This window comes from Condylura cristata, unplaced genomic scaffold (genome assembly GCF_000260355.1).
Source record: "Condylura cristata isolate star-nosed mole 26May11 unplaced genomic scaffold, ConCri1.0 scaffold00021, whole genome shotgun sequence".
Taxonomy (NCBI): Eukaryota; Metazoa; Chordata; class Mammalia; order Eulipotyphla; family Talpidae; genus Condylura; species Condylura cristata.
The window spans coordinates 24,447,457-24,458,839 of NW_004567122.1; the positions used below are offsets into that span (position 1 = coordinate 24,447,457).

The 11,383-nt window shown below is 55.4% G+C and overlaps 1 protein-coding gene across 1 annotated transcript in view; it reads right to left on the reverse strand.

The window, feature by feature from the left end:
* The window catches only part of FSTL4 (follistatin-like 4), a 348,602-nt gene that overhangs the window by 54,177 nt on the left and 283,042 nt on the right, over positions 1-11,383 (reverse strand). The window contains exon 6 of the mRNA XM_004686719.2: positions 9,020-9,186. Coding sequence (XP_004686776.1) covers positions 9,020-9,186 — 167 coding nt within the window. The remainder of the gene's footprint in view (positions 1-9,019; positions 9,187-11,383) is intronic.

Below are 11,383 nucleotides of genomic sequence, written 5' to 3' on the forward strand. Positions count from 1 at the left end.
TCCCCCAGCCCACTGGGAGGGTCCCCAACACTGGGCCTGGAATGTAGGGGCCCTCTGTAGGTATTCACAGGGGGGATTGTACCAGGCCCTGTGCCAAGCTCTTGGCACGGTCTATGTACTAGTCCTGGCCTGTGGGTTTGACAACGGGGCGCCACTCTCCAATATCGCCATGTCCTGGTTCCAAATGAGGCATCTGGCAGGAAGGCAGAGAACTGATCTCTGGGCTTATCAACCCGTGTCCCCACGTCTTCCATGCCGCCTTCCCCAGGCCAGGGCTGGTCGGAACTGACCAGCGAGAAGGTTCAGCTCAGGGCATGGGGGAAACCTGACCCCAGAAGCCCAGCCTGGACCCCTAACAAAGTCACCTCACCTTGTGGCCTATCTTCCTTAATGCAACATACGCATTATATGCAACATACCATAGCCCCTCGGGGAAAGGTGGGTGCTGAGGGGGGTGTGCTCAGTCCCCTCTGCCCCAAGGACACATGGGGGCGGTTGTGGGTTCTGGAGTTCTACTTTCTGCAACCGACTCATTACCAGCCCTTGACTTAGGCCCCTGGGAGAACCTGACAGTGTAATAAATAACATAATGTCTCTGGGCTAAAACAAAAGGCGTCATGTAATTATAGAACAAACTGCATATTGTTTTCTGGAACGTGAATACTGGCTACAGAAATCAAATTTACCTCATTGGATGTAAGGAAATTACTTTAAAAAACTGATTTATAAGAAGCTACATAAAACTAAACCTGCAATCCCTCCTCTCCTGAATGTTCTCTGAGATGTGTCTGAACACTGCTATCAATGCCTGATTGCATCTCTGTAATTGTCTTTTTATGGATGGCTTTTTTTTTGGGTTCTGATGCATAGAAATGTATTAGCGAAATCAAGGTTCCTTCCAGGAGTAAACAGATGCCAGATTGGACTACTCTGTATTGATGCACATCCATCTTCGGGGAAAAGACAATTTTACTTAAAGACATGGTTTTTGCCTTTTACAAAGCTATTTCCTCACTATCTGCTCTTAATAAAGAAAGTAATTAGATGAGCTTAAGTGTCGAACAATATTTAAGCAGCGCTGAGCCGGGGGAGGCTGTCACAGTCACACCCGGGGGGTCAGGTCTCGGTAATAAGATGAGTGATTGGTGCTGAATTTTCAGTAGATAAATCTCAAATGCAGGACTCCAGGATGGCTGAGTTTAGGCTAACGATACAGTCCACGAAAGTTCGTCAACGCAGCGTTTCCCCAACTCTGCCTTCTTACGAGCAGCCCCGGCTTTCTGGGGAGGAGGGAGCACGAAGGGTCTTCCCCTGAACTGGTACCCCCGGCCCTAACATCCCCCCTGCAGCAACCCTGAACACAGTGACCGAATGCTGCGACCTGTCCCGGGAGCATCTGCACTCAGGTCAACGGCCATGTCTACCGCCCAGGCACCTGGGGATGAGAAGCCTCAAGGGCACACACACGGCACCCACGTGGGCACACGAGCCCTCCACCCCTGGCACGCTGCAGGCGCCCAGCTGACCTCGCTGGGGTTTCGCGCCTGCCACTTCCTTCCAGCCCTCACGGGACAGCGGTGCCGCTCTGCGAGGCCTTGCAGAACCAGTCTTCCTGCTCAGAGTCCGCTCAGAAAGGAAGACCTGGCAGTGCGACTTAATTGCTAAGGAGCCACTGAGCCCCAGGAACAGCCTTGTTCTGGGGAGCACACCGCAGAGTGTGTCCTGCTGTCCAGGCCCAGGCCCAGGCCCAGGCATGGGGCTGCAGGTGAGAGCGGGGGTTGCTGAGGGAGGACTTTTCTGGCATGGCAGGGGCTGTGTGGTCACTGGCTGGCTGGGGTTGATGTGGTCACTCGTCAGTGTCCATCACTGTCTTGTCCCCAAAACACGGTGTTTGGTGCACACTGGCGCTCAATTAGTGTTGGCTGGCCGACTGGAAGCCTATTAGCTACGTGTGCTGCTTCCTGTGAGCCTTGCAAAAAAAGGGGTGTGCAACAGTGTTTCCCAGAGAGGATGACCTCTGACCCCAGCTGCTGGGAGATGAGCCCTAGGCCCTGAATGTCCTGCCTCACAGGGCGCCTCTGTCTGCTCGGACCATCTAAGGATGTCCAAGGATGTGACATGTGACCTAGGATGGAGGCTCTGGACCCTGTGGTATTCGTTTTGCCTCCTGAGGGCTGGAGATGGTGGAGCTCTAGTGAAAACCTCAGGCCACAGGCCGATCGGTGGGGTGGAGGGGAGGTGGGGGCCACGTCCGTGGTTGTGAATGCTGTACACACTATCACATACGGGTTCTGGGAAGAAACAGGTCTCTGATCTCATGGGGTGGGGGGCACAACGGAAGTGCCAGGCTTGGGGCCCCCAGAATCTGCCCTCACAGACCAGAGGTCACCCCTCCGACTCCAGAGTAGCATGTGGGTGGGAAGCAGCTCACGGGCCCAGGTGGGGTTCTGGATCCTTACCCAAAGGGTCTAACACGCTCAGCTGGGGCGGGCAGGGTCTCAGGTGGGGGCTGCACGGCGGCAGCCCGCTGACGTTGCAGGTGACCGTGAACCTGTGGCCTTCACTGGGGGAACCTGCAACCCCCCGGGCCGCTTGGGTACGAAAGCCCAGGTGGAGAGGGCCTCACCGAGAGTTCTAGTTTCTCTCTCCTGGACCGCGCTCTCAGCCAAGACAGCCAAGCGCCAGTCCTGCTGTCCCTGAAATTCTCCGGGGAGGATTTGATTACATTTCCTTTCACGGTTCATTTCCGGGACCAATAAGCTTGCAATCAGGAATCTCCCCCTGAAGTGGTGTCTAAAACTCTTACACACCGTTTGAAAGCGCACGAGCTGGAGCAACCTTTGTGCAGGGAGACCCGGTGATGCTGATGAAACCTGAAAGCGTGCCTTCCCCGGGACACGCCCTTCTACGGTGGTCTGAGTTCATCCAAAGCTCAAAAAGAACTGGATGTTCATCCACAGCCAAGAGTTTCTGAACGCGGCTTACAGACCGACTTCCACAAATTGTGTCTACAGATGTCTGCAGCCTACCTGCAGCAGATAATGTCTGAAAACAGGTATCCTGGGAGCGCCCCTGTGTTGGGCGGAGAGGACCCCAGGCAGGGCAGCGGTTGGCTCTTACTTGGGGCTCTGCGTCCAGGGTCTGCAAGCGGAGTCGGAACCCTTGTGTGGGATCCTATGTCTCTGAGCTGGGGCTGCAGGTGGTCAGGGAGACGAGCGAAGCCTGCAAGCCAGTGCTGGGAAGGAAGAGGGGTGTCCCTGAGGCGCCAGGGAGAAGGCACAGGCCAGAGGAGGGCCTGGAGGGCAGGGTCCCTGAGCGTTGCCCAGCATGGCTGTCTCTGGCCCGTCCTAGTGGTCTGAGTTCATTCAAAGCTCAGAAAGAACTGGATGTTCATCCACAACCAGAGTTTCTGACATGAGCTAGAGAGAACTGGCCAAAGCCTTTGAGTGCTTCAAGTATTGTGTTTTCCAAGATTTTAAAACAAAATGTACCCAAGCGTTTAATGAGATTATTTTAATGCAAAACCCACCACCACCGTCTATAGTGTTGCAAACAGCTCTCCACGCTCATCAAACGCCTCTCATCTTTTTACAATGGATTCATGACTGGTTCATATAAAGACAATAAAAATTAAATGAGTCATGAGCTCCTAAATCACTCTCTTTTGGTCTTTTTAATAACTCACTTCCAAAGAAGAACTGGCTGAGAGCATATGCTTCATTAGAATTATTTGTTCCTGGCTTTACACCATTTAGGCATGGGGAAAAAAGTGAACCTCTTAACACATCCTTCAAACACTGCCACAAATACTTTCTTCTAATGGGTTTTGTTTTTCTGCTTTTATCACTGTTCTGTGCTTGCTGACATTTGAAAGCCTCAAACAGTGAGATTTGGTGAAAGAAAAAAAAAACAACAAAAAAGAGTGGCTTTTTCAAGTCATTTGAGATCTACTGGGTTTGCTACAAGCCTTTTTTCGTTTGTTTCAAAGATGACAATAGACAAATGTTCCCTCGCCCTGAGCAGCACTTCCGTGCACTGGTCTGAGCCTTCTCAACTCTTCCGTCCCCTGCAGGGCAGAGGCCAGAGTTCTGAGGTCAGCAAGAACCAAGTGCTGTCTACACAGCCCTCGTCCCCAGTGACACATTCGCCGGGGCTGTGGAGTCAGTGCTGAAGCAGGACACTGGGCCCGAGTAGAGCTTTCTAGGCAATGCTGGGTGAGCAAGTCCGGCTGCGGACCCCACGGAGCTGTGAGGGTTCAGTGGGCAGGGGCCTGTGAAGGGACGGCCACTGTGGAACTCTGGCTCCGCATCGGGGGTGTTCAGTGCTGACGGGCAGAAACACCAGTGTCTGTGGCACCAAGGATGCAGCAGGTCACAGGTATTTTTTGTGCCTTTGGGGCTGTTCTCTTCCTGCTCCCACTCCCCTCATAGGCATGCCCCCCTGTGCTTGAGGATCACGAGGGACAGTGAGGAATGAGGGGAGGGCAGGCGATGCCACTGAGGCAGGAGGTGCCCCCTGGGTCTAGGTGCAGACACCTCACGTCAGACTCAGTGGCTCAGCGCGGCGGGGCTGAGTCCTGGAATGGACGAGCGTGTTCTGTTTCTGCAGGAAGCGAGGCATCTCCTCCCAGGCCCCAGGCTTGGAGGATGAGCCTAAAGGTGTGACTCTGAGATGGGCTCCAGGCTCAGCCCCACAGCCCCGCCTCTGGGCACTCAGGAGACATAGGTAGCTCCTGCGGGAAGAGCAGGGATCTGTACTCTGTGCCAGGAGATACTTGCATGGGGTTGGGCATCCTGGCTGCTGCGCAGGACTCACCCGAGACAGAGTGGGGAGCAGAACAGGCATCGGTACTGCTGAGGGGAGCAGCGGGCGAGGCAGGAGAGGTCGGCTGTGCCATGTGGGTCACCTCTGGGGGCCCAGAACTCAGGCCTTAGCTGTAATACAGCTGAGGCTTAACCCCCAGGCCGCCAGAGAGGCCCCTACTGCTTCTTAAAGAAACCTACTGCTGTTATGGGAAGGAAACAAACTCTTGGGGCCCTTTGTTGGCTCTGGGGAATATGTGTGAGTGGAAACTATTAATTTCTCATCAGAAGGACACACCACAAGCAGAGACTCTCTTCTGAGAGGCAGGGTCGGGACCCCCCGGGGCTGCCACCCACCCTGGCAAGTGCCTGCTTTGGGGGATTTGCACTGGAACCTCTCTGGCTGCTCTGGGCTCTGGGGCCCCAGGTGTGACCGAGGCAGGGCACCTCTCCTGAGCTGGGCAGGGGTGAAGCTGAGGCCTCCTGCAAAGGCTGGGGCGGCTCAGGCATCCTCTGGAGGCGCCACAGGCCACACCGACCGCCTGAGAAGGCGAAGGCTCCGCCAGCTGAGCTATGGCACAAGGAGGGAGACTGAGGCACAGCCTGGAGCAGCCTGCTCCACTCTAAATGTGTGGGAAATTTGCAAGAGAGCAGACCCCTGGGTCCCACTAATTTGGGGTCCTCCGTGGGTACCTGTTTAATCTTAGGCTGTAAGGGGTCAGGTGTCCGGTAGGACACATCCCCGACTGAGCTACTCCCTGGCGTGACAGCTACGTTCCCACTGTCCACAGGGAACAGCCGAGACCCCGTGGGCGAGCGTCTAAGGCCCACCCACGCAGCCGCCACCGCACTCCAGACGTTCCTGTGTCCCCTTGTCTCCCGAAGGCCCAGCCACAACTTCCTCTGGCCCCCAGAAAGAGCTCCCTCCTCCTCATACGAAACCTGCTGCTCTGTGCTGTGACCATGGCTACCTCGCCACCCCCGAACAGCTCCGGGCTCTGGCAAAGGCCTTGCCGCTTGCTGGCATGATAAGTGAATCTCGAGGCTGAATCGCTCCGTCCGCCATCTGGATGCTGTGTGTGGGGGGGTGACTCGTTGCTTTGGGGGGAGGGATGTGAGCAGCTCCTTTTCTCGCTTGGCCCCGGGCGACGGGGGTACATTTACTTTCTGATCAAATATTATTCTGATGCTCAAGGCATCTTTGATGTTTGCAAGTCAGAAAAGTTTAATTACATGTGTCATTAGGATGGCATTCTGTAATAGTCCTGTGACTGAATTCATTAACAGAATTCTTAACAGATAAGACAAGACAAATTAATATTTTGTTGCCCATGAAAGCTTCTCATTAAGAGAGGAGTGAAAAAGTGATTAATATTTCGTTGCCAATCAAGATGTCTCATCCAAATGACAAAGAAAGGGGCCCACACCTCTGCGCGCTCTCTCGTCTCCCTGCCTTGGGCCTGCTGAGCCCATCAGCCCCCCTCACCCCTGTTTGCGTGGTGTTTCAGCGCCACGCTCATCACTACTCTGCTGAGCGGTGATTGTATTTTGTCTCTGACTGTGGCAGGCGGCTCAGACACGCCCCAGACTGAGGGACTCTGGGACCCACCGACCCCTCCCTGACAGGTCTTGCTTTGTGGGGGCTGCCCTTCTGGGCTGTTCCCCGTATCCTGCTTCTAGCGTGCCCCCTGAATCCTGATGAGCCGGCACGCCCCTGCTGAGGCCTGATTTCCACCCGGCTGCTCTCCTCGCTGACCCCTCACCAGCTGCGGCTGGGCAGCACCCACGTGCTTCACACACGCAGCTAGAGAACTCCCGGCGGGAAGGATGTCGCCACCTCCCTGTCCACACAGCCTCAGAGAAGTTAGCAGCTTACTCGAGGCTGCAGGAGGGGCCGGTCAGCGTCCCCGTACCCCGTGAGACGGGCAGACAGGGACAGTGCTGCCCTGACCCTGACTGAGGGCAGCAGGGGCATTCCAGGGTCACATCTGCCTGACTGTGGAGCCCAGTGGGGCTGAGCGGTGCTGAGGATGCCCCGCAGCAGGGCTACAGCTGTAAGAGTAGTAACAGCAAGAATGAGCGTGGACGAGTAGGAAACACGTATCCTCTCATTGAACCTTCACTAGAACCCAGGAGACTGGAAATGGGGTTTCGGCCCCTCTTTACAGATGGGGAACTGTGGCTGAGAGAAGCCAAGTGGCTTTCCAGGGTGACTCAACTGGTGAGCCCAGGTCCCTGGGACCCCGGGGCCTATGTCCTTCACTGGCAGATGGCACTGCCTCCCGCTGCCCCAACACTGAGGCAGTGAGGTGTGCATGCGTGCTGTGGTTTCTGGCACATATCAGGGAGGAGCCCTGTAGAGCTTGGCTCTGTCTTGTACCCTCACATGAGGGTTTCCGGGGAGCACAGCCCTGCCTGTGCCAACTTGACCATGAGCAGAAGTGCTTCATAGGAGGTAACGAGAGCCCATTAATCTCCAGTTGTACCCATAATTAGCCAAATTGCTGACCTCACTGTGAAAGGAGAAATGCAATTGAGCTGGTGCTGGAGGCATGCTCAAGGGAGGGGAAAAACACTCCAAGGAACTTAATTAACTGATGGCAAGTGCATTAACAGGAGCTCCGCATTTGCCGTTCTTGATGTCTTTCAATAGAGCATCAAGAAGTGCAAGTGGGTGCTCAGAGTGACACAGCAGACCTGCCCTAGCTCTGAATTAATCACCACTGGCCAGACAGACAGACACACACACACAAGCACGCACGCCCCTCACACGACTCTGCCTTCCCTTGCTCAGAGCCTGGACAGTCTAAGCCTCAGCATCGGCTCATCACGCAGCCCAGGGTTGCACGGCACTAAATCCAGAGACGGAGAGGACTCAGGAGAGACGCGGTAGGGGAGTCACGAGAAAACAACCGTGCCTGGTGTGATTAGGGCGAGGGGCGTGCACCACTGCCCAGCTCTGCCCAGGGAAGTACCTCCAGAGCGGTCCCCTCTTGCCATCTGCTTCCCTCATGACCACCAAAGGGGCCCAGAGGGTAGCAGAGTCTCAGCGTCTGTGACTCCTGCAGTTTCACGCTGGGATCCTTGCCCATGAGGTATTCTCAGAATGGGAGGGCTCGTCAAGGTCATGGGCTTCGCTGTGTTGCTGACCATTCTCCTGAGTGAGCTTGCTTGCCTCTATCGATGGGGAGCTCACTGCTTCCTGTGATGAAGACTCACTCCAAGGGGGTGTGGATCTGATTGCTACAGTGGCAATTCCATTTAAGCAATGTGGTGGTCTCTTTTTGGAATACGCCCTGGCCCTATGTGCTAGACCAATTCACAGGGTTACTGGCCAGTTCCCTCTGCCCCCAACCAAGGAGACCAGGGCTGGCCCCCTTGAGCTGCAGTCCTGTCCCCCTTGCTTAAGACCTGTCCAGTGTCCTGAGAGCATGCTACAAGGATGACGTCATGGTCTTCTCACACAAACTTCTGGAATACTACCTCCTCCTTGATGCCAAACCAGGGCCAATACATTTGAATTATTCTCTCTCTTTTTTTTTTTAAAGTCCCGTGGAAGGGAGATACCGTCAATGTTGCTTTTCTAATAGGTTAATTTATTGAGGATCAGAGGTTTGAGAAGTTGCTCAGAGCCATAAATCCAGTGTGGGGTGATGCTGGGACCCCAGACCAGGCTGCCTGAGTCCTCAGAATCCAGAAGTATCCCCAATGGTCGTGTTAGGCTCTGCGAGCTTAGCTGATTTCTTCCTCACACAAGTCAGCAAAGCCACATTTCCTTGCCCAGAAAACAACCCCCAGAGCAGCCCCTGTGGCCTCATCTGTCCTTCCACCGCCTGGCTCCTGCCCCCGGCCAAACCAGCTGCCCGCCCCTGCATCCAGCCATGTCCATCTCTGCGTTAGGATCTGGAGTCTCCCTGGAGCTGCTGTCCGCGTGGCCCGCTCCCCCTGCTCTACCACTGCTGATGTGGCCTAGACAGAGACATCCCTGACCTGGCACTGGCCTCCCCGGCAGCACCCCCCTCTGCACTCTGGGTCTGCCTGGCAGGCTGCTGGCCACCCTCCACTCTGTCTAGGATTTTCTGCCCCTCCCCCATCAGGCAGCAGACTGGAAGGGACCCACAGTGGGATGTGCCCACAAAACCCTCTGACCCTGCCACCGCCACGTGGCGTCTTGCACACTTAGTTCCCAGGCACCAAGTCAGTCCCAGGGGACTTACATTGATGTCTTCCAAGTCCAGGAAGTTCAGGGTGAGCCCGTTGCGCTTCCACACGATGGGAGGCCGCAGGTCCCCGCGGATGGCGCAGGTCAGCACCGTGCTCATCCCCACGGTCACCGTGGCCACACTGACCCTCTCCTCGGGGGCGAGGCTGAGCTGAACCACCTCTGCAGGGAAAAGGAGAAGGCCATCAGGTGCGGGCCTGGGGCTGGCATCTCCACTGGAAGGTAACCCCCCTGGGGGTCTAGCGCTGCACGGAGGCTTGGGGTAGCCTTGAGACCCCTGAAAACGGCCCATTCTCCAGTTGGACTTGTGGAAGAGGGGCTGTTGACTCACATCAATGCTAAAAGGTTTGTGCCAGTCAAAACAGCTCAGGGAGCATAGTGAGTGCAGGGGAAGCAGCTGGGTTGTGGATTTGAGTCCAGTCCAGAATGTGGGCTCCCAGGGAGACCAGGAAGCCAGAAGTGGGGTGCCCTGCCTCGTGCTCCTGGGCCTAATGAAGTGTGAGCTTTGCTAGGTACAGTCAGGGTCTGCCAGGTGAGCCGACAGCTTCCTCACCCACCTGGGGGCAATTTAAAGGTTGCACTGTCTGAAGTCTGGTGAAGGAACTGGCTGACCTTTGAAGGTTTGTTTCTGGCTGGGGGGTTCTCTGAACCTGGCTTTGGATTTCTCTTCAGTGACCATGCATGATAGTTTTTAATTTTTTGAGGTGTACTTCAGGCTAGAGAAATTATTAATCCCTGCCTTTTCCCACTTGATAGCCGGCATCATAACTGATCATTCTTCGGGCAATTGTGGAGGGTTGAAAAATATTTTCCTGCAATCATAGGCTTTTTGAAATTCTCAGCATCGATGAAAAGATTCATCAAATGCCGGCTGTTGAAACGCCAAAATGGGATCAGCGCGGAGGGGGCGAGCCCTCTGAGGGGGCTGCTTCCCCACTAGGTTTCCTCCAAGTCGGAGCTCCGGAGCTTGGGGCAGCAGTGGCGTGAGCTGAGGAGGCAGGCTGGCCCCGCGCGTGCCGGGAGCCTTCATTACTCTGCCCACTCTGCTCGGACTTGGGGGCCCTGACAGGTGCAGCGTGGGGAACTGTGACAGCTGGACACTTACGAGCTGTGCCCTGTGGTGCCTCCGCTCACACCTCTTGCCAGTGTGCGTGCAGAGGGAAGGGCAGGTTAGGAAGATGGGGGAGCCGGTAAGGAAGCCGGAGGTAAGGGGGACCCTGGATAGCAAAGGTCACCCCTCTGTAAACACCCAGTGGCCCGACCCTGGGAGAGGAACACTATATACAATAGGCGCTTTGTCAGTGCTTGCTGGACGGATGGATGAAAAATGGAGAAAATGGAAATAAAGAAAGAGGGGAGCCAACAGGCCAGCGGAGAGGGGACAATCATACACAGGAAAAATGTGACTCTTGGTGAAGGAGCCACGAGGGGAGAGATAAGCACCGAGTGATTGATGCCGACGCAGCTGGCATAATATTTTATAAACATTAAAGTGATGCATTTCGAGTTGCCTCTTAAATCACGCTCTGCTCTCCCGCCTCCGAGCCATCAGGCTCACTGCTCAGGGCAGGAGAAGCACGAACCCTCGCCGCCGGCCGGGCATGTTGACTCGGAGCAGGCACAGAGAGGGAGCCCCGGGGGAATTTGTTAAAATCGTTTAGTTCCGACAGTGCTCAGCTGGCCCGGACCCAGAGCACCCCACCTGGCCCCCCAGGGCTCCCATGGGCTCTGCGGCTCTGTGAAAATAGGAAGGGGTATGGAGGGCCCCGTCCCCTTCTGGAGCATGTGGGGAAGTTAAGAGTGTGTCTGTTGAATCCCCAAAATCTCACTGCATAGCTGAGGTGTCCAGAGGGGCGGGGTGCAGGTGAGGAGGAAGGAGCGGGGGGGGGGGCCGCAACAGACACAGAGGCTGCAGCCTCTCACTTTTCCCATCCAGTAACTCTGAAAAACAGCAACAATGCACGTTCTGCGTACAGCCCCAACCTTAGCAGCTTAGACCCCGATCTCACACCTGGCACCACTAGTTGTAAAACTTGTCCTGTCTCACTTCACCAACTGGATGTTAAGGCCCAGCAGTCTTGACAAACCAAATTGGTCAGAGCCCACAGAGTGCTGCCTGTGAGCCCCTGCCCCCCTCAAACTAAACAAGTATTTATAGCAGCAGCCTTGGGCTCTGAGGCGCGATTCTCCTCTGATTCTGCCCACACTCACTCTGGAGCGTATTCTCTCACCTATAGTAAAGTTCTATGTCTAACCCGCCTGCAAGGATCCTGCACCAACTCTTTTCTACACAGAAATCAAGGATGTGTTAGAGCACAGCACTATGAAGCTGTCTGCAGCACGAGTTTGATCCCCGCCC